Source organism: Trachurus trachurus (genome assembly GCF_905171665.1).
Source record: "Trachurus trachurus genome assembly, chromosome: 15".
Taxonomy (NCBI): Eukaryota; Metazoa; Chordata; class Actinopteri; order Carangiformes; family Carangidae; genus Trachurus; species Trachurus trachurus.
Window position 1 is genome coordinate 11482597 of NC_139906.1, and position 26988 is coordinate 11509584.

Sequence of the window (26988 nt, forward strand, 5' to 3'; positions counted from 1 at the left end):
ATGCAAACCCTTAGTGTTATTGTGTGTGTCTCAGTCGGCTTTATCAGAAAATTATATCTTATTGATTGTAATTTACAATTATGCAATGTTAATACCTCCTAAATCTCTAGTGTCTGTTTTTGATATAGCTAATTTGTAAGCGCTACACATCCTGCTGCATTTAATGATCAAAAATGTGTCTCTCATTGTGCTGCCCTGTAACTTTAGGTCAAGTCCACTACTACGCTAGGGTAAATCCCAAATTAGCCATCAATGAATGCAGGTTACTGCCACTGAAGTTATCCCAGAGCGTTTGTCGCTGGCAGTTTTCCTCGGTGTGTTTGAAAACAACCTCTGCTTCGCTTGCGAAAACAACACAAGCTCTCCGGGATGGGATGTTTCGAATTTCAGTTTTGTTAGCGTTTTAGCTGAAGGTCGCACACAACATACAGCGCAACATAAATTACATTTAAGAGAGCTGAGGAGCGGACAAATATAAGCACGTATGCAAGCGGATGATGACAAATTGAACCTGCAGAGTCCACATCCAACAAAGCAGGAACTCCCTCCAGAACAGTATGACTCATGTGTCAGCAATGATGCAGATGCTTTGTCTTTAATCTTCCTGTACTTTGCTATGGGCCATTCCTCCCCTGGGGATCGATAAAATTCATTAAGCTGCCAATTAATCAAATGAGATCTCGTGGTTCACTGAGCTTGTAATACACTTGGGGCGTCAGTGTGCCTCTTGCCAAATTTCACTTAGGCTACATACAATAAGTAGAGATGAGACAGGTGGCGCGTTTCTATCCAGCTACAGCTCAAAGCATCAATTCAAACGCTGCTCCAGTGGAGTCACGACAGTCTGAAGATATCATTTTCTCTCCTCTCCTCTCCTCTCCTCTCCTCTCCTCTCCTCTCCTCTCCTCTCCTCTCCTCTCCTCTCCCCTCCGCAGGCCTTGCCCCCTACCACCATGGCCCTGAGCATCTACTGCACCTCCATCACCCTCTTCTTCATCCTCATCAAGCTGGCCAACTACCGGCTGCACCTGATGTTCGATGAGGGCGAGGCGGTGGTCCGCAGCAGCCTCTCTGACCTCAGCAAGGCCCCGGACAAGAAAAGTAACGCCTCGGACTCCTGCCTGCCCGCCAACATCAGGTAAACCCTCACCAACACACACACAAACACCTGCACGTGTGGGGTCAATCTGAAGTAGCTGAGGAGTTACAGATGTGGCCTCACCTTTATGGGGCCATTCACAGGGATGTGATGTACATTCACATTCAGCAAACTGGCATTTTTACTCCATGGGCCTGGAGCTGCTCCCCTGCTAGGTTAGTCATTACAAAATCTAGGCCAGAGGGCTAAATCCCTCATGATACAACTTAATTATTAAAATGAAATTGCACGTTTTAGGCCTGAGACCTCCTTTCAGAATAATACCATTAATACTAAGTATAGTATAACCTGTCCTCACATGATTTGTATATTTGTTCTTCCCTTTTGTTTCCTCTGCATGTGTCGATTTTTCTTCAGTTTGGCACTTTCCACAGTTTTTCTCAGAGACTCAGTGGAGCTGTGGTGAAAGTGCAAGCTAATGAGGGGAGGTCAGCGTCGGCCACTCGGCTCTGACACACTTGATCTGCAGAGAGACTACTAAAAGAAATCCATCGCTTCCCATACGACTCTATTTCTCTTAATTTCTTCAGTATCTTTTAGTATTCCATACATGAGAGACCGAGAGTGAAGGATGGATCATTTCCTCCAAAAGTGGAGTATTGACGTGTCCAACATCCACAGAGACTCCCCATCCTTCTGTCATCATCTTTGTATTCCTCCCCTATGTCTGGTTCTCACAGGAAGAGCAGCACAGTCCCCGACAGTGTTGCCATGACGATGCTGGCTCGTAAGCGTCCCAGTCCGGTGATCCAGGTGACAGTGAAGCAGACTGAAACCAACCCGGGACTGATCGGTGTGGTGAGTTGAGTGACACCTGCCAGTGTGAACATACAGCACAGAAGAAACACTGTGTCAACCTGCATCACGTCCCCGTTTTAATCCTGTGCTTCTGAACTCTCTCTCTCTCTCCACAACAGGACTGTTCAAAGTCAGAAGAGGTGAAGACCTTGGAAGGTGAGATTCAGATGGGGGGGGTCTATTAAAGGGAAAACCTGAACAAATGAACAGAGAAACATAACAGATACAGGGCATGAAGTGTCACTGATGAGTGTTAATATGATGTGAATCATAAACTTCGGCCTTCACAGTCCCTAGGGGCTGAGGTCACAAAGATAACCCTTCACTATATACTGTAGCTCATATATTTAGTTAGACATATAAATTCACTGGTGCACAACTTTTAAGAAGCAGAAAACATTTTGGGAAAACATTTTACTGTCGTCCAAGGGCAAAAAAAAAACCTACTTAGAAAGAAACCATCTTTATTTTGGGGAAACTGATTGCACCAGACTAATCAAGGACTGCAAACAATAAAGATCAATCAGTCTAAAATATCTTTTAGAGAAACTGGCCCCTGTTCCCAGACCAATTGAAAAACTACTATATCTCAGATTTTGAACAGCCGCTCTTTTCCGAGCATCATCAAACACAGAAGGAGCGATTATGTTTCTGAAGACCTGTGTTCATCCCTCCAGTGGAGTTTCATAGACTCTGTACTAAACGGACTGAAGCTGATCTTGCAGCTCGTTGTGGATCAAAACCTAACAAGGACACTTTTATGTTGGTTCTTCCTATAGTTCGTCACCCATCTGCTGTTACTGACAATTACAACAGTGCATGCTCTGATATTCCCCATGCAACAGCCGAACTTCAGAAGTCAGCGTGGCTTGTTGTGTTGTTGTGTTGTATGGAAATGAGTATTGAGGATGTGTAATTTGATTCATTGTTTCCTCTCTTCGAAAGTGCAGAAGGTGAAAATCGGCCTGGGTTTGTTTGGCTGGATGTTTGTCCCAGTTTATGTCCGTTGTTGTTGCTCAGTGTAGCCATTATAAAGAGCTTAAAGTGTCTCAGATAATACATCTATGTCACATTGACCTACCTAACTCCTCTGTATATCTTTACAATACTGTTTCAGTATTATACAGAGAGAGAGAGACAGAAAGAGAGATGGTTCTTAAAGCATTATATGATTTATCTATATACCAAGTTACCATTGATGGTCCAGCCCCATTTAAATTTGTGATTGGATTGTTGTGCGTATGTTTCTGAGCTGTATTAAGGTTTCACCATTGAGGCTCTTTTATCAACAATCTAGTTCTAGATCAGTGGAAGTGACTTGAGAAATAGATTAGACCAGAGGCTGAATACTTTAGAAACACCTGAAAATACAAAGTTTTTCGGGGGTCTTTCTCCTATTGAAAAGAGATTTTTTTCGAGGTTTTCTTCCAGGATAGTGAAGTAAACAGGAACGGACTGGGACCAAGTTCTTCTCCCTATTTGTGTTTCAGCCACTGGATCACATATTGCTGAGGTTGTCTTGTACTGGCATTGTTAAGTTAAGTTTAGGGCTGAAAGTATCTATAACCTGCAGGACATTTTCCATCAGGCTGGTGAATTAATTATTCATGAAGGAGATTTTTTTTATCACTCAAAAAAAGAAAAGAAAAGAAAAAAAGACTTCCCTGGAATACTAAAAATAAGACTGACTATATGACCATATGATAAATATCCAGGCCTCACTCACAGCAACAATTAAACTGACTTTGTTATTGTAGCCATTGAGGCCTTCTGTGTGCTCTGGGGGAACTGGTGTCCTGTACTGTACTGTACTTGTCAGAATCAGTGGAGTCCAGCACTCTTCCTCTTCCCTAATGCACCGATCTAGATGGACTAGAAGTTCCTTTTTTGCAAACACATCATTGTGGTAAAATTACACTGACATGCAACGGACCTAGCAGTGAGCCAGTTTGCAGCTATAAAGACCAGCTGACTGCTTCCAGTAAATTTATGACCTAATGCACTGGTGATTAGTCAGAGCCAAGTCAGCTGATCAGAAAAGGGGATATAATCACTGTGGTGCATTGCATCAAAAATCATCGCGCAATTTGTTTGTATCTGTTTTTAATAACAGTGGGATTGATCTGCCTTCTGCAGCTCGTTTTATAGCAAATTGAAGATATTTATCTGCGACTGGCAAATGCTGCTTTACATAACACTGTGACTGTTTTGTGTTATCACGGTAGCCAAATGAGAGGCCACATTGCCATGGCATGAATTTTGAGGATTAGAGCAGTTTTTAAAGACTTTAAATCTACAATGAATTTGGATTTCATTTCATTGCAGGACAGGGTGAGAGCGCTGCAGAAGAGAAGCCAGTGGAGGGAGGGCTGCACCCGAGCCCAGAGCCTTCTCCAGATGACCTCTCCAGTCCCAATCCCGACCAAGCCGCCCCCCTTCTGCAGGCCCAGCAGAGGCCCCCGTCCCGAGCCGAAAGAGAAGAGATGCGGCCCGGGTCCGCTGGTGGGAAAATGGATGCAGAGATAATTGAAACCGGAGCTGTGAAAGAAGGAGCGGACGTTCAGAGCTCTTTGGCGGGGACCGACCGAGAGCAGTCGGAGCAGGAAAGAACAGCGGAGAAAGACTCAGAGCTGGACAAAGTGGAGGAGAAAGACTGTGAAGACAAAGAGACGGCAGACACGGAAACAGCTGATGAAGGTCTGCCTCCCTCTAAGGGAAGCGAAGAAGAGAGCGAGGAGGAGAGCGAAGGGAAAAAAGAGCCTTCAGATGCCAACAATAACTCTCTGGAGACGACCAACGACCACCAGGATGAACTCATCGACATCCCAGAAACCCCTGCACAGGTAGGCCTTTCAGATGCAGATGCAAGAAGCTGTAAATATTTATGCTTTACTGTAATTTGACATTCTGGATACAAATGACAGACGACTCATGCCTCTAAAAAAAGACGACACAATCTCATTGAGGAGGAATTCATCTGTCACTGTGATTCCCTCCATCTGTGCTCTCGTCTGCCAGGCTGAGCCACTGGAGGAGACGTACTGTTCTGACGAGATTGAAGTGGTTCTCGTGGACAACTCCGTCCCCGGGCCTGCGACGGTTCACCTGGACGACAGCGACACAGTGAAGATCATCATCACCATGAGCTGTGACCCTCAGACGGCGGCTCAGCTGGAGGAGAGCGTCAAGCAGAGCATTCTGGAAAATGCACAGGTAGGAATCATTTTCAATATCCTCACAGCATCAGGTTTAAAGCTGGTAAAACATCCCATTCCACTTTCACAGTATTATACAGGTGCATCTCAATAAATTGTTGTTATTGGTATGCTATTGTTGTATTGATTGTTTTGTTGTTTGGTTTTTATATTTTAATTTTTATAATAAGGTGTAGCAGCTAATGGGGATCTTAATAAAATCAAATCAGATCAAATAAATTAGAATATCATGGAAAAGTCAATTTCCAGGGGTTCAAGTCAAATAGCCCTAACCAAGTATTGAGTGCATAGAAATGGACATACTTTTCAGAAGGCCAATATTTCCAAATTAAAAATGCTTTTTTTTATTGGTCTTCTGTAATATTCTTTTTTTTTTTTTGAGATACAGAATTTTAGGTCTTCATTAAATATAAGCCATAATCATTACAAAAAAAGAAATTAAATAAATAAAGACATGAAATATTTCATTCTGTGTGTAATGGATCTATATAATGTATTAGTTTCACTTTTTGAACTGAATTACTGACATAAATAAACTTTTCCATGATATTTTTAATTTATTGGGATGCACCTTTATACTGTATATATTAATTGCTATTGCAATATTCCATGATTTTCTAGTTGTATCATTCCATCAAAAGGGAATATTATTCTACAAAATCAGCCTGATGTATTTGGTGTGCATTTCTGAGCATGTCCAGCTGCACAGCGCGATCCAGTGTCAGGATTCTCACTGAGGTGTTGTTACGTTGTGCGGGTGACATGTCTGTGTGTGTCCTGCAAGGCTCAGAAGGAGGCAGGAGAATGTCACATCAAGATCCCCGTCATCACCTTCGACTCCCCCGAGGAGGAGAAGCAGGAGGCGGAGGAGGGAGAGGAGACGGCCGGCTCCGAGGACGATCCCACCCTGAAACAGCAGCAGACGACGACAACGACGACGGTGACGACGACCGAGGAGTTCCACCTTTGTAAAGAGACGACCAACTCGGACTCGACCACGCTGCTGGAGTGTCCAGATCCAGACCAGGAGCATCTCGGCCCGCAGTTGACTTCCGACAGCACGCCGAGCCCGCAGCTGACGAATGATAACAGCTCGTCTGGGATTGATGTTCACTCCCACCCCGACGACACGGACCCTCTGGATCCCAACGTGGATTCACAGGGGTTCCTGCGTCTGCCGCCGGCTTTGGGCCGCTATGGGCCCGGTGGAAGGACTCACATCCGTGGGCTGAGCATGGACAGTGGGAAAGATGCCGTTCTGCTTTCAGACCGCTCACACAACACAGTATGTTGGCAGTTTGGCTCTGTTTCTATTTCTGTATCTTTTGTCACAGTCATCTCTCCATCCATCTGTCCGTGCATACATACAAACATTTCTCTCTCTGTTAGTCCACCATGACCAGTTCCAAGTCAGATTTGGAAGCAAAGGAGGGCCAGATTCCCAACGAGTCCAACTTCTTGGAGTTTGTCTCCTTGTTGGGGTCCCTCAGCACCAGAGGGGGCGGGGCCAGCACACAGGAGGAGGAGGGGCCTGAACAGAAACAGGAAGCAGGAACTGCAGAAGAAGGTGATTCTCAGCAAGAGGGTTTGTTCCTTTACCTCTATCTCCTTTATCTACATGTTGTCATGTCCCCGCACACCTATGGGATGCTGCCTAAACACACCTGCAGAGTCAGACAATGTAATTGAAAACAACTGTTTGGGTGTATTGGAGCTTTAAGGTGTTTAAGTTAATGCAAATGTTCAGACTGAAAGCAAAATGGCACCACTGCTTTGTCAGCTGCTGCTTTTTGACCTAAGATGTAACTAAGATAATGTTGTATGGTTAATGGCTATTCAGTTAAACTATTGCAAACTAGCAGCTCACAGCTTATGGTGGCGGCTAGTGGGCTTGGAGACTTTAATTAGATGAAAATGTTACTTCCACTGGAGCTCTTTAAATCAGAATGAGTGTTTGTCTCTGGTGGTGGAAGCAGAGGCACAATATTATCATCTCTTTTCTTTATTTATAATATCTTTCACTCTGTTAGGTCTGTTTTTGGTCTCGACCAGTTCCTGAGGGATTTTTTTTTTGTCAAAGCTCTTTCAAGGAAAGTGAAGTTGAACCAAAACAGTTAAGATGTGGGGCTTAAACCAATTAGCTGCACTGAAAGATGCTAAAACTCTCCATAGAAGTGAGGAGGACGTTATGTGCAGTGAGTGCCAACTCTCTGTGGGTTCAGTCTGAGCAACCTTCATCTGCAGCATAAAAATGACTAGTGCTGCAGCTTTAGCATTGCCAAGCAAACAAAGAAATGAATGAATCATCTCACCATTAGCTGGGGCTTTATATTTGACTTTTCATTTTTCTATTCATTTATCTGTTTGCAGAGAATCTGAGTGTGGCTTCCAGACAAGATGATACAGCAACAGAGACCAAGACAGAAAGCAAACCGGAGAGACCCAAACCACCCACCAGCCTGCCTACTGACACACTACAGGCTATACCACCCACACACATCCCAATAGTGTCTCCTGACAGGTATGTGTGCCTGTAGACAAGCATGCTGCATTCACTCACACACACATATATATATTTGCAGTACAAAGTTTAAGATTTGAGGATCTAACATCTCTAGCTGGTTTCATTTTGTCTCTTTAGTCCACAGACGGACAGAGAGAAGGATCCAGACTACGACTCCCTGCCCTCACAAACCTCCCAGTCAGAGAGCTCCATGCTGCAGGTCATCTGCAGACCGGAGGCCACCAACAAAGAGGAGGCCTACACCTTCCACACTGTACACAGTAAGCTGCATTGCCCATTGTTTCCTGGAAATGTAATGTGTTTTTTTTTTTTAATCTTTTGCTGGAGACAAGTTGCGATGACTCATGTAGTCAGAAACAACAAAGAGGTGCTGCAAATACACCCAGTCAGTGTACTGGGATAGTCTCATAATATTTGCACAAATATATTGTACAGTGTGTGTGTGTGTTTGTGTGTGGGAGGCACTGCCAGCAGCTGATGGTTTCACTTTTTGAAACAGCTCAGAAAAAAAGCTGGTAGATTAAATGACATTTTTTTGAAACAGCTCCAGGATGTGGAGCTTGTTCAGTGGTTCAGTCACAGTCCAGTGTCTGCTGTGTGTCTGTGAGGATAAATAAAACCCCCATATCAGTTATTCACACAGGAATTGTTAGATAAGTTGTACGTTATCTGCTTTGCTTCACCAGGAGACAGGCCTCGTAAGCTGTATGCAGAGAGAGCCCTCAACCTGCCGCTAGGAGCCGAGCTCATCACCGGCAACATGTGGTACTGTTGTCAAACCTTAATCATCGTTTTCCTCCTTCACCTGCATCAAGCTGCTTCACTGTGCTTCTTTGCAACTTCATCTCACCTCTGATAATCAGGTTTATTGCACACATTAACGTCGGCCTGACTGTTGTGCGTGTTTGTGTGTGTGCGTCCTCAGTGACCTGCTGTCGACTTCCTCTAACTCGGAGTGTCAGGACGGCCTGGCGGGAGGTCACGCCGACTGTCCTTTCCAGAGACGAATCATCCCTGCACACAGGCTCCGGCCACGAAGGACACACCCGGAGATCTTCCAGGTTCTCATCTATGTTGACCTTTTATCTTTTTTTTCTCCTGCAAATTAAAAGCATCCACTGTTTACTGAACCTGACGGGACTAAAGATAGTTACAGTAAACTCAGAGTGCTGTTATAATGTAGGTTCCCTATGGGTTTTTGACCACACGTGGTACTATGTTTTGTTTTTTTACCATGGTGTTTCTATCTCCTGCATACAGTACACACAAAGACCCACATTGTAGCACATTCATAGACAATGTAATGGTCACTTCTCCCTATTGTTTCATGCAGTTTCACTAATCTACAGCTGGTGGAGGTAACATACAGAAAAAATAGTAGTGTGCCAGTGAAGAGAGTGAAAAAGAAGTCTGCTGGAAAGCAAACACTGATGCAAATTATTTTTGCTAATTACTGTATGAGACAGTTGTGAGGAATTAGCTCAGTTAAGTTAGCTCACAACCATGTACATTAGATATTAGAATTAGGAATTGACACATGAATAAAGATTTAAAACAAAAATTGAATTTGAGGTCTCCATGAGGGGACATAAATTAAATGGTGAGTACTTTCTCTTTGTCAAACTGTGACTCACTGACTCGAAACAGAAGCAGTAATATGACTCCTGAGTTAGTCCACATCAGGGCTGGATGCAGATCAGCAACAGTGACATAATGGGCCTGGATCAGTTGTTGAAGCTGAAGCAACACACACTCACTGCTGAATCATTAATGCACCACGTTGAGTGTGTGTGTGTGTGTGTATGTGTATGTGTGTGTGTGTGTGTATGCGTGTCGTACAGTGTGAAAAAGATGTCACTCCCTGGACTTACGAGGACCCGGGCTGTGTTTTGAGTTACTGCACACTGAAACTCATGTAGATATAAAACATCAGAGTCTTTTTCCTCTCCTGTATCTCTGCAGCTGAATTCATGTGGGTGTAAATTATCTTGTGCTTGTGTGCAGGAAGAGGACTCTCTGGACGAATCCTCAGAGACTTCCACTCAGGAAAAACCGACCAAGAAGATTTATTACAAACTTGAACTGTTTCCTGGGAAGTGGATCAACATTTTATACGACCGGCTCACCCTGCTCGCTCTTCTGGACAGGTAACACACAAAACTCTCCCCACTGTCCCAGTTTAGTCTCACATCTCGAAAATCTAACTTGTGATATCCCAGTATACTTGTTGGTTGTCCCGTCTCTACTGATTGCACTATTATAACCAACTTTTGCGGTCGTGTGTGCTGTTTTTCTAAAGAAACCAGGAGGTTCTGGAGAATCTAGTTGCAGTCTTCATGGCCTTCCTGGTTTCTTTCCTTGGTTTTGTGCTTCTCAACCACGGCTGCTTCAAAGACTTCTGGGTCTTCCAGTTTTGCCTAGTCATCGCCAGCTGCCAGTATTCCTTATTGAAGGTAAAAATCAGATCAGCCATTATCTTTTCAATCTTAAGGAGCTGACTGAGCATTTAATGTTGGAGAAAAGCCAAAATGAATGAATGAAAACCAGCTTGGATAGTATTTGATTTTTACAAGTAAAGCTGACCTCAGACCTGCTACTTCCTATTTGCTCCGCCTCATCACTTTCTGATGAACTGTCGCTGCTGTTTTTCAACTGTTTTCATGGTGATTTCCAGTCGATGAGTCAACAAAGACTTCTGTGTTTTTGTTTTCCAGAGTGTTCAACCAGATGCAGCTTCACCAACACACGTGAGTTTAATGTCACAGAGGAAACAAACTCATGTCAGGCTCTATTATCAATTACAGTACTTATTATGAATATTAACAAAACTTAACATCATATCGCTGTTCGTTTATTTCAACTGAGTGACCCATCATCTTCTTCAGTGATGCATGTTGTCAGTGTTTCCTTTATGAAGTCATGATTTTCCAAACAGTTCCCTTTTCCAATGAATGACTTTCTTGTGTTTTCCCTGCTGCCTCAGCTACATGGTCTGTCCCTTTTGGAGCTTACTGACTGACTTGCGTCATGTGACTGTGAAAACGCATCAAAGTGCAAGACACATGAGCAGTCATCCTAATATGACCCAAATTTGTAGCAGCGCTCATCGTGTTATCTTGCTTGGTTGTTGCTGTTATGTCACTGTGTTGGAACCTCTCACCACCCTAATGTTATATCACTGTGTTGTGTTACACCCTAACCTCTGTGTGTTGATGCATGCGTCTCCCCAGGGTCACAACCAGCTTGTGGCCTACAGTCGAGCGGCCTACTTCTGTATCTTCTGCACTCTGATCTGGCTGCTGGAGCAGCTGCTGAGGCGGAAGGACCTGCCCGTCTCCACCCTGTACGGGGTCACCATCGTCTGCCATGACGCACTGCGCTTTTTACGAGACCTGTTAGTGGGTACGGATAAATATCCAGAAGCTTGCTTGGCCTCGCACAGTTAATTTATTTCACCGTATCATTTTATTTTCTCATCCTTCACAGAAATGTCTTTTGTCTTATGCATTAAACAGGTTTTACCTACTGCTTCCCAATCACCTTCCTGGTGGGTCTCTTCCCTCAGATCAACACCTTCACCATTTACCTGCTGGAGCAGATTGACATGCACTTATTTGGAGGGACAGGTCAGTTAAACATGTTGTTCTTTAATCCAGATCCTTGACAGATGTTAATGTGAATCTTCTGTTGTAATGTCTAATGTGTGGAAATGTGGCCCTGGTTTGATGCCTGTGTGTGTAGTATGTATTCAGTATTAAAAATTCTATAACATTAAATATTCATAATTATTATAAATAAACAACCCACATGTGGAAAAAGAAAGGTATAGGTATTATTTAAGAAGAATGTAGCACTCAAAAATCCAGATAATCTCCATCACCAGGACAGTGAATCAGCCATATTTGATTCATGTCACTGCAGTGTTACGTGAGAAGCTATCAGTGCCTTATAAACCAAACCATAACTACCACTACTACAGCTTGTCTCTCTGTGTATGTGTTTTCACCCTCACTCTAATTTGTGTGTCTCAGCTGCTACAAGTCTCATCTCTGCAGTCTACAGCATCCTACGCAGTCTGATCGCTCTGTCTCTGCTCTACGGCTTCTGCTTCGGAGCTCTCAAGGTAGAAAACAGAAAACACACAGCAAAGCCTTTTTCTCCTTCTTTTCTTTTTTATCTTTTTGTACTGAGTTTGTTTTCGTGGTCATCCTCCTGGTTATAGGAATAGAAGAAGACAGGCAGTTATAAATAGCGGTGCAGCCGGGGAGTTTCACTGATGGAGCTAAGCAGAGCTGCAGCAAAATACAAAGTGCTGCAAGTCATCCTTCAAAAGTGACTACAAGATTGTAACTGGTGGGGGAAGAAGCTTTTAAACCGCGAAGATCGAAAAGAAGTAGTTTTAAAAAGTACATGATGGTGTGATTCACACTGGTGTGTGTGTGTGTGTGTGTTGTTACAGGAGCCGTGGGATGAGCAGCACACCCCGGCTCTGTTCTCTGGTTTCTGTGGCCTTTTGGTGGTCTTCTCCTACCACCTCAGTCGACAAAGCAGTGACCCGTCGGTACTAGTGTGAGTATCAGTGTGTGTGTGTGTGTCTGTGTGCTGTTTGCTGTTTGCATGCACATGCTGGGCCTGACTACCACCCACTTAATCCTCTGTAATAGTTTTGAAATAAATAAAACATTAGCGAGGAGACCTGCGGAAACGAGGGCCGGGAGTTAATGCACCGACTACACTCTATTTTCATAGGTTATTATTTGTTGAGTCATTTCTACACCAGCTGAGAGTTAAATGTTAAATATTGTAATTTCAAACTGTTAACACCCGAATCAAAATAATATTAGAAATACAAGTCAAAACACAAATCATCCACATTTGAATTTATTATATAAATCATGTGAAATGTGAATAATTCACACATAAAAACTAAATTCTTCATGTTTAAATTTTCAACTTTTTCCACATTTTTTCTCTGATTAAGATTTTGTGACCCAAAAATCAGTTCATGTTTCAAATCAGTAAATAAGATCGTTCTTGATGCCGTCGTCCCTCACTTGTGATGTTTTTAATTAATTGCAGATCTCTGATCAAGTCAAAGATAATGCCTACCCTGGGGGAGAGTGAGGAAGAGGAGGAGGAAGCTACAGAGATTAAAGACCCGCTGCCTGAGAAACTTCAAAACTCGATGGTAACTGAGGATTAATTTAGAAATAAACTGATATGATGCAGCTTTTATGCCCATTAGTACTGTAGTTAGTGGAAGACGATGAGTTCAGGTGATAATCAGACATTTGGGTGATTTAGCTCTTTGAATACATTACTGTATGTTTCTGCAGTAGCCTCACATTAATTATTATCACAGTTGTGGAGTTCATGCATCCTGTACATGAGAGAACCAAGACAGTAAAACAGCTGTTGTTATTGTCGATCATTGCATGCGATTACAGGGAATTATGCATCAGACAAGACAAGCCTCCCGCCGCCTTTTACAGTATTAATGGGGATTGTGAAGCTCTTACAGTAACTCTTCTCGAGCTGCTGTGTCTTTGATCTGCAAAAAAAAAAAAAAAATTAAAGGCTCAGAGCAATTAGACAGAAGTAATCACACACACCTAAACCATCCTGACAAACAAATGCGTTTCCATTCGATGGGGATCATTAATTATCGCAGCTCCTCCTTCCTCTCGTGCTCCACAGAAGGAGATTCTGCTGTCAGACGTGGTCGTGTGCTCTGTCGCCTACATCCTGACCTTCGCCATTACTGCCAGCACCGTGTTCCTGTCTCTCAAGGTGGGATCTATAATCGTTTTTTTTTTCTTCTTGTGCACTGCCTCTTACAGCACTTTCTGTAACTGATTTGTTGAACTCTTCATCCTCATCCTGTTCCAGCCCTTTGTGACCATCGTGCTGTACGCTCTGGCCGGGACGGTGGGCTTCGTCACCCACTACCTGATCCCCCAGCTGAGGAAGCACCACCCTTGGTTGTGGATCTCCCACCCGGTCCTCAAGACGAAGGAGTACCACCAGTTTGAACCCAGAGGTCAGTAATGTACTGAGGGGATATTGTTTAGCTCAGTGGGTAAAGCAGGTGCCCCATATGCAGAGGCTGTAGTCTGCGCTACAGCGGCCCCGGTTTGATTCCCCCTCTCTCTGTCTCCCCATTTCCTGTCTTTTGACAGCTATCTTATCAATAGGTGAGTTTACATGGACAGTTTTAAACGGTTTCAAATAGGTTTGGGAGACCAAAATACTTCATATAAACACCTCAAACCGTCTCAATTTCTATCGATTCTAAAAGTAGGCATATGTCACGCTGCTGTTTAATAAAGAGAAATATGTATAACAGCAAAGACTGCGCTCAACAGACAATGTATTTCCATGTTTCCATGTATACGCTCAAGCTGAAATCTTCAAACAGATTGATATAAACCAAACCTATTTGAAACCGTTTAAAAATGTCCATGTAAACCCACCTAGTTAAAGGCAAAAAATACAAGCAGATAGTGAGCACCATTGGTTTTGGATGGGAAATGTTTTTCTCTTGATGAATCTGGATCCATATCTGCATAGAAATCCACAAGGTGATGGACAGAAACGATGGTGGTGGCGTTGTTGGTAGCACAGCTTTAGGGTCGTGGTGTCACTGCACCTGTTTGATCCAGACAGGAAATTTGTCATGAAATTTGGTGCCAATATCCTCTGTGATCACATCATGAATGAACGCCTGCAGTCAGTCCCCTATCTCTGGTGACCCGGCGTCTCTTCCTGTAGCGCCACCAGCAGGTCAAAGTTGGCACTTATCTAGTGAAATGATTTGACATTTAGCCAGTGAATTGGCTTCACATCTCGTACAAACACTCTTGGTCCCCAGATGATGAATGTATCCCAACAACTAGTAGAATTTGTTCCACACATTCATGCCTTCCTCTGGATAGAAACACTGATAATCCTCTGATGTGCCAGGGTCTTCAAGTCATGATTTCAGTTTGTTCAATACTTTGAACCAAATAGCTAAAACTACTGTAAGCTTTGGCTTGGTACTTAGTGGTAATACCAAATCTCTCTTAGTCTGAGGAAGGATTTCTGACCCGAAATGTTACTCCCTTGTTTCGGTGATGATAAATTATTGCTCTAGAGCTGTTGTTGGTGCGGACTTTCCTTTTCTCCTATGATTTACTTTTGTTGTCCAGCATCCAGCGTTTAGACTTGGGGATGTGCGTGCTTTTTCTATTTTTTCAATACCAAATCTTAGCATTTTAGCCGACTAAACTAAGATGTTGAACATAAGACCTGCTACGCATCAGTGTGTTGCCATTATCACTGTGAGAATGTAAGTATTGTTGTACCAATGAAGCTATACATTGGTACAACAATACTGATACTGACACAGCGCTGTCAGTATCTCTGCAGGGACTCAGTCTTGTTGTATTGTACTAAATCCTGTTCATCATTTTGTGTTTATTAAGATTTATTGCCATTGCACCACCAGCTGATAAAAAGCCATCTCGTTTCACCTAAAATTCAAATTCCTAAATCCCACAGAAACCTTTGAAACCTCGCCTGAGATAAATACTGTAGGATAAATATGATTATCAGTGTGATACCAATTTCTGAATAACAATAAAACATGTTCCTAGAAAAGTTGAATGAGATCTGTCTGTGCTGAGGAAAGCTGTGGTTCTGATCTGCATCTGTGGTTTTTGTTTATTCCCATCGGTGTATCAGAGGACGCTGTGCTGATGTGGTTTGAGCGGCTGTACGTCGGGCTCCTGTGCTTCGAGAAGTACGTTGTGTACCCCGCCATCGTGCTGAGTGCGCTCACTAACGACGGCTTCGCCCTCAGCCACCGCAAGAAGCTGGGAATCCAGTGAGTGGACGCACACACACAGCCACAAACACACAGCAGCATCATCATCAGTGTGTGTGTGTATGTATGTGTGTGTGTGGTGAAGCAGCTGTTGAATCTGAACTCTCTGTCTTTGCCGCCTCCAGCTGTGATGTCCTCCTGACGACGGTCGCCGGGCTGAAGCTCCTGCGCTCCTCCTTCTGCGACCCCAGTTTCCAGTTCCTCACTCTGCTCTTCACGCTCGTCTTTTTCCACTTCGACTGCCCGCACGCCTCCGAGAGCTTCCTGCTCGACTTCTTCATCATGTCCATCATCTTCCACAAGGTGAGAGCAAGAAGCAAGCTGATGCATCCACAAGCACACAGGTCACAGGTGTAGAGATTCGTCAAAACAGCCTCAGTCAAGGTTTTCAAGTTGTGACTGCACATTTCTACAGATTGGATTTGTGTGTTTTGTTCTGTTTCTATGCACTACTTACAGTCATAGTTGATCAAAAAAAAAAAAAAAATTCATACACCAGCAGTCAACCACAGGGAATATAAAGATACACAGACACTTTGGTTTCCTCCGTGTGAAAGCCGTGTGAGTTGAATAACACACTCCACCATCAAATGTTTCAATATGCCTCTCAGTGCCGTGCTGATCTCTTTTCACTGGGCACTGACTGTGTGTTTGTGTTTTCTGTGCAGATGCGTGAGCTGTTGCTGAAGCTCCATTTCATCCTGGTTTACATCGCTCCCTGGCAGATCGCCTGGGGCAGCGCTTTCCATGCCTTTGCTCAGCCGTTTGCAGTGCCTCGTATCCTTTCTCTAAAACCCTTATGTGTGTGTGTGTGTGTGTGTAAATGTATAAGCGCTTACTTTTCATTCCTTGACTGATGTGTGTGTATCCAGACTCAGCCATGCTGCTGCTCCAGACGCTGCTCACCACCATCTTCTACACCCCGCTGGCGCCCTTCCTGGGCAGCGCCATATTCATTTCCTCCTACCCACGGCCCATCAGATTCTGGGAGCGGAACTACAAGTAAGGCCCGGACACAGCGAGCGTGTGGCGTGAGATTCCTGAACAGCCTAGAGGAGGCGTCCACAACTGTTCAATCACATTGTTAGATATTGAAGGTTGCCAGTTAAAGCAAAGGTTAAATATTCAACAGATCCAGAGGAAAAAAAAGCTAAAAACAACACTGGGTTACTTAAAGCAGAAGTAAGTGATATATTTGTGTTAATATAAGTCTTAAATAGTTATATCTTCCGACAGCAATCACTTACATAGAGTGTTTGGTCTGAAACACGGGTCTGTCAGTCACTCTGCTCTGCTCTGAGCCGAAGAGAAAACATTTATCGTATCCTACAGTTTTTATCCAATGAGGAGAGAGAACGGCATGCAGGGCTGTGTGTGCAGCCAAGGGACGCCGTGAATGTGGCGACGTAGGGACGAGGACTGTTATGGTGCGTTCAAGGAAACTCGTATTTTTCCGACCGTGAAGTCGTACCAGTTCGATCTGGTACGAGTTCACCGGTCGGAAGTTACGAGTGGCCGTTATAGTGACTTTCACCGGTAAAACAGGTCGGGAAAACACGAGTGGGTTGCCTGGAACGCTACAAAGTCGTAAGTTGTGACTTGAAGCTGTAATTTACGATTTCAAAAGCCTGCCTGGAACGCAGCATTAGCCAAAACGACCGGACCACTTACTTCTGCTTTAAGCAATACATTACAACAGGGCAGGCCGTGTATTGTTTTTATAAAACGGTTACCAATAATGGCAGTATGAAAGAGGAATACACAATCGATTTCATGTAGTTTTTATTTAATCAGAAATAAATATTATCTAATAAAATAGTCCCGCTGTATAAAAAAAAAAAAAAAAAATAGTCCCACCTCTCTGGATGTTAGCTCTGCATGTCGTCTTCTCCTCTGCTTTTTTTTATAAAGAAAAAGGAAAGTCACTGCTCAATCCACTCATCCATTGTTAACCCTCCCCGGAGGTGAAAGTTAACCTTGAACATGTGAATTCAACTAATTTAGTGTATTTGTAAATCTCGTCAAAGCACCTTTGCTACCGACTGTAACAGTATTTTACAAACTTCCATTCATGCTTTCCTGACACGTGAGTGATATGCTGTGATAAGGCTTTAGAATAGTGGTATACGCTCATTATATCACATTAACCAATCAGATTGACAGATTTTACCTTTCTGTTTTATAATGACACTCATTAAAAAGTGTTTCATCAGTCTGAGAGATCCCATATTTCTCTGTGACATGGTGTTGTCCAATACTATTAAAACACATCAACAGGGCCTTCATCACTATAATAAGAGCACTGTAGCTTATTTTGAAACTAATCCGACATAAACTACACTTTTACCGTAAATATTCACAACCCACAGCTGAAAGCAGCTGATCAGTACAGCCTTTCTTTCTCTTTTAGTAACATTTACTGAACAAACAGCTCCCACCTGCTTAAGGAAACTATTTAGTTTCTAACGATTCACCTTCCCTGTAGGAACCAATAGACTTTGTAAAGTATTGTGAGACTAACACATTGTTGGTTTTCATCTCTAATGGGACAAAAGTATAAAATATCACCAGTCTCCTCCTCCTATTTTTTTTATTTTGCTGGTGCTTCCTAGATGTGAAAATGAATGTGTGATCAAAATCGATGGTTAACTCCTCAGAAGTGCAGTGACATTTCTGATCACTGTGCCGATGTGACAGCTCTGCCTCCGACGTCCTTCTGCTGCTGTGTGTGTGTGTGTGTTTCACATCTGTCTGTTTTTTTTTTCTATTGACTCCATCTCGAATCAATCTCATCTTTTTGAGCTGAGCTCGGCGGATTAGCAGATAGATGCCCCCCTCCCCCTCCCCCTCTTCATCCTTCTCTCTCTCTTTCTGTCTCTCTCTCTCTGTCTCACTCACACTTACACAACGTCGCTCCTCTGTTCCCTCTCACTTATTGATGTGAGAGACCGTTTGTGCCCCGGCTCGCTGAAAGCACTCCAAAAATACTCCCGCAGCTTTGTTGTGCACGCTGCAGTGATTTGACACGAGGTGGCCTGAGATTATATTTAGACTCCGTCGGCAGCGTTTGAACTGAAACTCGTGACATTAAAACCAGTGACAGCTCCGTCTCAGCGGGAGTCAGCTCCTGGTGCACAGATGACAGAGGAGCACGCGTTTTTATTTCGGCTCCTTCATCTTGAAATATTTAGTTTCAAGTGTCGCTGCAGGGGCATTCATTTACTACCAGTGTGATGTGTGTGGTTCCTCAGAGGATGCACCGTTAGAGGACTTTGTTATTGATCAATGCTCTGTCTCTCTGAGGAACTATAGTAAAGCACTCCTCAGAGGATTTAAAGAGATAGTATATTATATTTAACAGCTCCTCTCCACCTGCTTTGGTGATTCTAGTTTTTAAAACAGCATTTGACTCGACTCAAAACTGATTTCATTCAGCCTTTTTTTTACATGAGAAACTATGTTTTCTTGTTTTTAAACAGTTTTTCTTCTGCCTCCTCCTTGCAGCACAAAACGTATCGACAACTCCAACAGCAGACTTGTGTCCCAAGTGGACAAGGAGACAGGTGAGTTCTCTCTCAAGATTAAATTAGTTACAGGCTGCATCTTTTTTTTTATTTCCTGTGTCAATACTCTGATTTCCACTCTGCACAAAATGTATAAATGACATGCTCGGACTGTAGATTAAAATTGTTACGCAACAGGAGCATCCAAACTTTATTTGTCTTTCTTCCCACAGTGTGTGAATTTGTTTCTTGACACCTGTTCATCCATCTGACCGCTCGCTGTCCCTCTCTTTCAGGCTGCGATGACAACAACCTAAATTCCATCTTCTACGAGTACTTGACTCGTTCGCTACAGAATTCGCTCTGTGGCGACCTCATGCTGGGCCGATGGGGCAACTACGGCGCCGGAGACTGTTTCATTCTGGCTTCAGACTACCTCAACGCCCTGGTCCACCTGATCGAGATCGGCAACGGGCTGGTCACTTTCCAGCTGAGGGGTCTGGAGTTCAGAGGTACAGTCTGATGATCCTTAACTGCTTTAATGATCAGGATGGATGATAAAAAACCTTATTGACTCAGTGGTACACCCCCATCTCTAGGTACATACTGTCAGCAGCGGGAGGTGGAGGCCATCACCGAGGGCGTGGAGGAGGACGACGCGTGCTGCTGCTGCGAGCCGGGACACTTGCCTCACATGCTGTCGTGCAACGCTGCCTTCAACCTGCGCTGGCTGGCCTGGGAGGTGATGGCCACCAAGTACCTGCTGGAGGGTTACAGCATCAGTGAGAACAACGCAGCCACCATGCTGCAGGTGTACGACCTCCGAAAGCTGCTCATCACCTACTACCTGAAGGTGCGTTAACAACACCCAGGAGAGGAGAGTTAAAGAACTACATGTACTGGGTTTTCAGATAGTTATGTGTGGGTAAGGAATGTGAAGTTTACATTTCACTGAGGTTTGGAAACACATCAATATTCAGAATTTGTCTTTTAAACTGATCTAAAGCTTTTTTTTTTCTTTTTCATTTTGTGAAAATTGGCACAAAAAATATTTTTCATCACCATCTTTTAAGTAGCCACCTACTTTTATGTATATACAGTATATACCGGTACATATATATAAACATTTTTTTGTTTGTAAGCCATAAAAATGAATTAATTCATAAATGTCTGCACTGCAAAAGAGTTAAGTTGAAAAAATGTCATCCAATTTGGAATGATTTAATAATTAAAGAGATATTTTTTAATATATTATTACAGTTTGTTTATAGTAGAAAAGAAAATGTATTGAAATTTTCCTCAGTTCCACAACATTTAACAAGCTGGATACTTGTTGGTGGCAGAGCTGCAAACCCATCAATTTGATACAGTCAAACAACAAGTATATACACCAGGGAAGAAGTAAAAAACATCACAACTTTCTTCAGCTTAGATTTTTTTTATAAATGGGGATAGGATACTGCATCTAGATTTTTGGTAATTGGAGTGGGAGCAATGTTAAAGTTTATCGTACAAATTTTGTAGACCTTTAAATTATGTGTTTTTAGCCATGCTGGTATCATGATGTCCTATTCCTCCAGTTTGTGTTTTTGAACTAAACGGCAGCAAACTTCCTCTCAGTCCAGACAAAGCTGGACTCACTGTGAGACTTCTGAGGACACCCACACGTGCGATATTTGATCTGTTGTTGACATCATCAGAGCTCAGATTTTATTGTTTTGACATCAGGAGTCACTTGTTTTGAAGGGAACTAAGTGCAGCTTTAATTATGCATCAAGCTCTGACATATTCAATCAACCTCTCTCCGCCGAGGGACAGAAAATTGAATATCCCACTTGTTTAAACAGGCTCTTAAAGATTGGCCTGCCTAAAGGTTAAAGATTTTAATTAGCAGATAATCTGATGCATTAATCATAACAAGTGGCTGCTCGCCAATATTGATTCCAGATGTGCACATCTGCTTCCCTTTTGCTCTCCTGGTGTTTAGTATTTTGCTCTTGTCTGATGGCGCCCTTCACACCCTCCTCCTCCTCCTCCTCCTCCTCACAGAGTATTATCTACTACCTGGTCCACTCCCCCAAACTGTCCACTTGGCTGAAGGACGCCGCCGTCCAGGAGGCGCTGCTGTCCTACACCAAGTGGCACCACATTGAGCGCGACCCTCAGGTCTTCAGTGTGAAGATCGATGAAGACTACGTGCACTGCCTGCAGGGGGTGACGCGAGCCAGCTTCTGCAACGTCTACCTGGAGTGGATCCAGCACTGCGCTGGGAAGATGGAGACGGTAAAATCACTCAGAGTTTATTCTGTCGGCTCATTTTTGATTCAGAGCAGCGGAGCAATTTTCTGCTGCTTGTTTGTCGTGGCTACAACTATGAACTGTTTTCATTATTGATTAATCTTCTTGTTTTTCTTGCTTTATCATTTAGTTTTTAGTGTTGGAAAAATTATCATTCAAATTTCCCAGAGCACAAATTGATGTACTCAGTTTCCCTGGTTTGTCTCACCAACCACAGCCAGTAATACTCGGCAAATATTCACATTTGAGAAGCTGGGACTGGTGAATTTCTAACAGTCTTAAATTTTTAATTGGCCCCAGAAATTCAGCCCTGCTATTTTCATTTATTAAGCAATGTGAAATGAATAAAAGAAAAGCAAAAGCTAGCAAATTGCCACAAACTCTTTCTCCCTTTTCTTATTAGAAGAACAAAACAACATGTTATCACCATCATGCATCGTGAATTATGCAATTATTTCATCTTTAGCCTCTACACCAGTATCTTCATGTCGGTCTTGTGTGTTTTTGTTTCTGTGTCCAGCCTGTGGAGAGCGACGAAGACTCTCCTCTGGTTACTCTGTCTTACGCTCTCTCCGTCCTGGGGAGGAGATCCCTCGGCACGGCATCACACAACATGTCCAACAGGTAAACTCAATTCAAGACTTCATTTGTGTTAATGAATGAGCTTTTATTGTCCCTAGGAAAACAACAAGAGGCAATTACATGCAGTTCTGCCACTTAACTCAGTGCAAAAGTGCTGAAAAATTATGTTTGTCATGTAAAAACAGGATTAAGTTAATCTGAAATACACAATTAGTAGATATTGACATAAACCTGCAGTTAGTCATGTCCACCAGAAGGGGGCGCCAGTGTCTAAATCTTTACCCATCAGACAGATTACTGTGACTGCACTCAAATGACTTTCTGTCTGAAAGTTCTTAATAGTTTAATAACCCCTCTCTTTCTCTCTTTCCCTTCATCCCTCTCTCCTCCTCCTCCTCCCACGACAAAGTCTGGAATCGTTTCTCTACGGTTTCAACACCCTGTTTAAAGGCGACTTCCGCATCGCCACAAAAGACGAGTGGGTTTTCGCCGACCTGGACCTCCTGCAGAAGGTGGTGGCTCCTGCGGTCAGGATGAGCCTCAAGCTGCATCAGGTAAAGTTGCACTGTGCCTTTAAATGAATGATTGTGTTCACTTTTTCTCACTTTTTTTGTCCCTGCAGTTTCTTTGTCACAACAAAGCAATAAGTTATATGCGTATATGTGTGAAACGTCGCCCTCACATTGGTCATTTCTCCTCCTCGGAGTCGTCTTTCTGCCCACGATCTGATTACATCCTCTGGTGCTCCATCATGCCTTTCCTGCCCTTTTCAGGATCACTTCACCTGTCTGGAGGAGACGGAGGAGGCATCTATCTTGTACGAGGCCATCACGAACTACCGCAGCAGCCTGGTCATCTGCCACGAGAGCGACCCCGCCTGGCGTAAGGCGGTGCTATCGAGCCGTGACACGCTGCTCACGCTCAGGCACATGATCGATGACGGCACGGACGAGTATAAGATCATCATGCTTTACAAACGCCACCTCAGCTTCAAGGTCATAAAGGTGTGTGTGTGTGTGAGAGAAGTATTCAAATGACAGGAAACGTTGTGACAGAAAGTGAATGAGTAATGTGAGAAATGTGAGAACACGGCCGGTGTGGATTGAATGCAAATGTGTCAAGTTGTGACACCAAACCACAACCACAGAAGTCATGTTTCTATCTGTGCGGCTCAGCTCAAATGTTTGTGTTACATTACCAAATCAAATCTGAACAGAGAAGTGAAGTATGAACACCTGAGACCGAGGCACAGGCTCTTTCTGATACACGATCTGCTGCAAGATGAGCTGAATGAATGTAGGAGTAGTAATAAGTTTATTTTTGACACATGAGTATAAAGGTAAAAATACATAAAATGACAACATGCAGGACAGTTACACAAAATATAGCACATATACGGAAATTCCTTTGTTCCATGTGTTTTTAGAAACAAGAGAAGTGATGGTATTTATTACTTTTTTCTATACATAAAAATTCCTCAACACAGCATGGAAAGTGAAAACGTTACTAGTCACACAAACACATGAATATCCTGAAGCTTGAGTAAGACTCTGAATGCATCATACATCACCTGAAGATATTTTATTTTAGCTTCACTGTAACTTCATCACAAATGGGCATCACCATCCCTGAAGCTAAATACTTCACTGTACAGTATTCACCACATTTAGCACTTCCAACCATTCAACATTTTGGGGTGGGGCGGTGTTGAAATTTAACCTACATTGCTAGCAGCCAGCTAATGTGTGTTGGCATTAAGACCGGAAACAGCTAGCCTGAACACACATCACACTATGCCACAACTTATTTTTACCCTGTATGTGCGACTGCTGGCTGTGTAACAAATTTCCCCTTGGGGATAATAATGTTTTCTTTGACCTTTGAGAGAATATAATTTTACCCTTTTGTGTAAAAAAAACAAAAAAAAACACAATATAGCAAAGTGAATTTTAGAAGTATTGTTGGGGAAGTACTTTTTTGCATGTGGACAGAGCCTTGCTAGCGGTTTTCCCATGTTACCTGTTTTCCAGTAAGCAGATGCCATATGATGGTTCTTTTTAGTCCCAGGATAAACGGTATAATACCTTTTCAATTTCACCACTTCAGTAGTTTTCATAGAATTGGGATTTTCATCCTATCATAATCAGTGGCAGAGACCTGGTAATGCACTGCAATTATGTTTTATGTGAGTGCAGGATAATGAAACATGATTGTCTCATCTCTCTCTCTCTGTCTCTGCAGATCAATAAGGAGTGTGTGCGGGGTCTGTGGGCCGGCCAGCAACAGGAGCTGGTGTTTCTACGGAACCGAAACCCCGAACGCGGCAGCATCCAGAACTCAAAGCAAGCTCTGAGGAACATGGTCAACTCGTCCTGCGACCAGCCGCTGGGATACCCCATGTACGCATCAGTCACGACTTAATGGCGCCACATTTTCAGTGGAGCTACCACCGCAGAGATGAAAGAGTTTAACAATTATTGAACTATTTTATAACTTTTTTTTTTTTTTTAGGTATGTGTCACCACTGACAACATCGTACGCAGGAACACATCGCACGCTCCGCAGCATCGGAGGAGGGGCTCTAAGTCTGGATTCCATTCGTTCCTGGCTTTGCACTAAATGGTTACGGTCAGTTTATTATTTCCTATCTCAGTCAATAGTGCAGTCTGTCTTTTCCCTCTTGCCTCCTCCGGATCAACCCGCCTTTTTTTTTTTTGACTGAGCTCTTCAATTAACATTCTTCACATGATAGACATGCTGAAGACAAACAAAGCCTCCCTCATCATTTATTTTATTTTATTTAGTTCAGTCTGTTGGGTAAAAAAAAAAGACAGAGCTGGAGCTGAAAGGTCATGGGTTCAGCTCCCAGAGCGACCATCAGTCCGACAGTCCCAGATTACGACCCTCTGGGCAGGAGGCTGAGAAGACGTGGTTTGATTTAAACTTTCATTTTATTTGGAGCACACACACAAGTTGAAAAATGCTCCTTATAACCATCTAACTCTCAGTTTCATCCTCAGGCTTATGGCTTATTGCACATCCTCAGTCTTCTGCAGCTAAAACGTACCAGGACAAAATAATGTTCCATGAATTACATTTTGGAGTCTCTAAATAATGACTTATTAGGTTGAATGCCTGTAGCATTTCACAGCACACAATGTTTAGTCCATCACTTTATCATTCACGGTCAAAGAAATATGCAATATCTCAACCTACATACTACATACAGCATCAAAATTCATTTAATTAAGATGTTTTACAGCTTTAGTCTCTGCAAACCCAATCAGAAGTAACACATCAAAGTTTTACTAATTCTAATTCTAGGTATTAAGCTGCTGAAAAATACAATTTCCGATGTTTTCTATTGTTCGTATTTGGTGTAATTCACTGTGGATGAGTGACGCTGTGGCCGCCTGCTGAGTGAGTGCTTCTCTGTGGATTTACTGGATATCGACTTGGTGGAAGTCGGCGCTGGGGGAGAGACTTCCCCTGCCAACTTAATGTAGTTTTAAATACATGTAGAGGGACAGAGGGAGTGCGGAGTGGGACCGCGGCCAAATGCTTTGACTTTCTGCTGTGGCTGCAATGTTGCTTCTCACTTCTCCTGCTTCTCGTCCTCCACATCTGCCTTCATCCTCTCTTTCGCAATCCCCCTTTTAAGCATTAGCTTCAGTATAGCATATTGTATAAGCTCTGCATTAACCTCAGCGGGTCAGCTAATGGTGTATGTATATGAGTGTGTGTGTGTGTTTGTCTCTTAAGCTTCTTAGCATCTTAGTTTTCCTTTCAGATTAGATTAGATTGTTAATCCTGTTTCATCGGCCTTGAGTTAAAGGTGTTGTCTTAATTTCACTAAGTAGCCGAGGAGCGAAGAGGATGAGCCACGCCTCCTCAGCCGGAGCACATTTAACTAATTTAAGAGGAAGGCTGCACTAGTGTGTGTCACATATGCTAGCACAGTTATGTAACATCTCTCTCCCTCGGAGTCTACATTTGTGTGTGTGTATGTGTGTGTATGTGTGGTTAACCAGCTGGAATAGTCAAGGCTTGCTAAATTTTTGATGGCCCCTTGCCAGTTTGTGTCCCTCACACTGATGTAGATATGAATAAGTAAATCAGTGCGTGTGTGTGTGTGTGTGTATGTGTGTGTGTGTGTGTGTGTGTGTGTGTGTGTGTGTGTGTTCTGCAGGGTGCGTAAGGACAACCTGACCAGCTGTAACAGCGGCGTGAACATGGAGGATGTGGACTGCGGTGCCGGGGGTTCGTCCTCGCTGAGCCACAACCGGCCGTCCTCCGTCACATCCAACAGCCTGAGCCTCTACCAGCACAGAGCCAGGACCACACACAGCCACAGACACCACAACGCAGGTAACACACCAACACACACACACACACACACACACACAACAAACACACACAAACATGTCTCATTATCCCTGTGGAAACACTCCACTCACCACATAAGGTGTCTCTGACTGTGCCTTCACAAGGAAACACGTCTGAATTCCAAAATAAAGTGTTAAACATGTGCAGAGCTGCAAAACACGAGCACACAACAATACAAGTAGAAAGATAATAGCTGGCTCAGGTTTGATTGTTATTCACTTTTGAAGTAAAACTACATAATCACATATTCTTTGTCTAAATGAAAGGTTCGATTCATTTGTAACTTTTTAAGCAGTTTGGTATTGAATGGTGCACATAATTGAACGCAATTACTTTTACATCTTTCAGACCTTAAATTGGAGTCAAACAGGGTTTTCTTTATAATTCACAGTAGGGTTTTTTTTTTTTTTTACATTTGCAAAAACTCATTCATTGATTTACAGATTTGTTTTTTTACAGCCAGTTTAAGAAAATTCATAACTGTTACAACCCAGCTCGGTAGGGAAAAGGGAAGCAACATAAAACCAGATATAAATGGTACAAATAAAGGAATTCATTCATTTTGAGTTGTTAACAAAGGGAGATGAGGCAAAAACACAACTTTGCAGAGCCAAACATGACAAAGAGAAGCAGGAAACTCCTTTGAAAAGACTCTG

General features: G+C 43.1%; 1 protein-coding gene across 3 annotated transcripts in view; it reads left to right on the forward strand.

Annotated features, from left to right (window-relative positions):
• The window catches only part of pcnx2 (pecanex 2), a 30547-nt gene that overhangs the window by 1151 nt on the left and 2408 nt on the right, over positions 1 to 26988 (forward strand). Inside the window, exons 2-36 of one of the 3 annotated variants that reach the window (XM_083988066.1) lie at positions 936 to 1138; positions 1840 to 1957; positions 2077 to 2113; positions 4283 to 4800; positions 4976 to 5170; positions 5957 to 6457; positions 6562 to 6757; positions 7543 to 7693; positions 7814 to 7956; positions 8383 to 8461; positions 8622 to 8757; positions 9701 to 9843; positions 9996 to 10149; positions 10411 to 10443; positions 10927 to 11098; positions 11212 to 11322; positions 11728 to 11819; positions 12156 to 12265; positions 12776 to 12884; positions 13394 to 13486; positions 13586 to 13736; positions 15422 to 15563; positions 15689 to 15866; positions 16232 to 16340; positions 16436 to 16565; positions 19068 to 19126; positions 19363 to 19578; positions 19666 to 19919; positions 21116 to 21349; positions 21885 to 21988; positions 22356 to 22500; positions 22720 to 22950; positions 24188 to 24345; positions 24458 to 24574; positions 26136 to 26314. In XM_083988066.1, the coding sequence (XP_083844192.1) occupies positions 936 to 1138; positions 1840 to 1957; positions 2077 to 2113; positions 4283 to 4800; positions 4976 to 5170; positions 5957 to 6457; positions 6562 to 6757; positions 7543 to 7693; positions 7814 to 7956; positions 8383 to 8461; positions 8622 to 8757; positions 9701 to 9843; positions 9996 to 10149; positions 10411 to 10443; positions 10927 to 11098; positions 11212 to 11322; positions 11728 to 11819; positions 12156 to 12265; positions 12776 to 12884; positions 13394 to 13486; positions 13586 to 13736; positions 15422 to 15563; positions 15689 to 15866; positions 16232 to 16340; positions 16436 to 16565; positions 19068 to 19126; positions 19363 to 19578; positions 19666 to 19919; positions 21116 to 21349; positions 21885 to 21988; positions 22356 to 22500; positions 22720 to 22950; positions 24188 to 24345; positions 24458 to 24574; positions 26136 to 26314 (5701 nt within the window). The remainder of the gene's footprint in view (positions 1 to 935; positions 1139 to 1839; positions 1958 to 2076; positions 2114 to 4282; positions 4801 to 4975; positions 5171 to 5956; positions 6458 to 6561; positions 6758 to 7542; positions 7694 to 7813; positions 7957 to 8382; positions 8462 to 8621; positions 8758 to 9700; positions 9844 to 9995; positions 10150 to 10410; positions 10444 to 10926; positions 11099 to 11211; positions 11323 to 11727; positions 11820 to 12155; positions 12266 to 12775; positions 12885 to 13393; positions 13487 to 13585; positions 13737 to 15421; positions 15564 to 15688; positions 15867 to 16231; positions 16341 to 16435; positions 16566 to 19067; positions 19127 to 19362; positions 19579 to 19665; positions 19920 to 21115; positions 21350 to 21884; positions 21989 to 22355; positions 22501 to 22719; positions 22951 to 24187; positions 24346 to 24457; positions 24575 to 26135; positions 26315 to 26988) is intronic. The other 2 variants (XM_083988067.1, XM_083988068.1) reach the window with 2 other exon arrangements.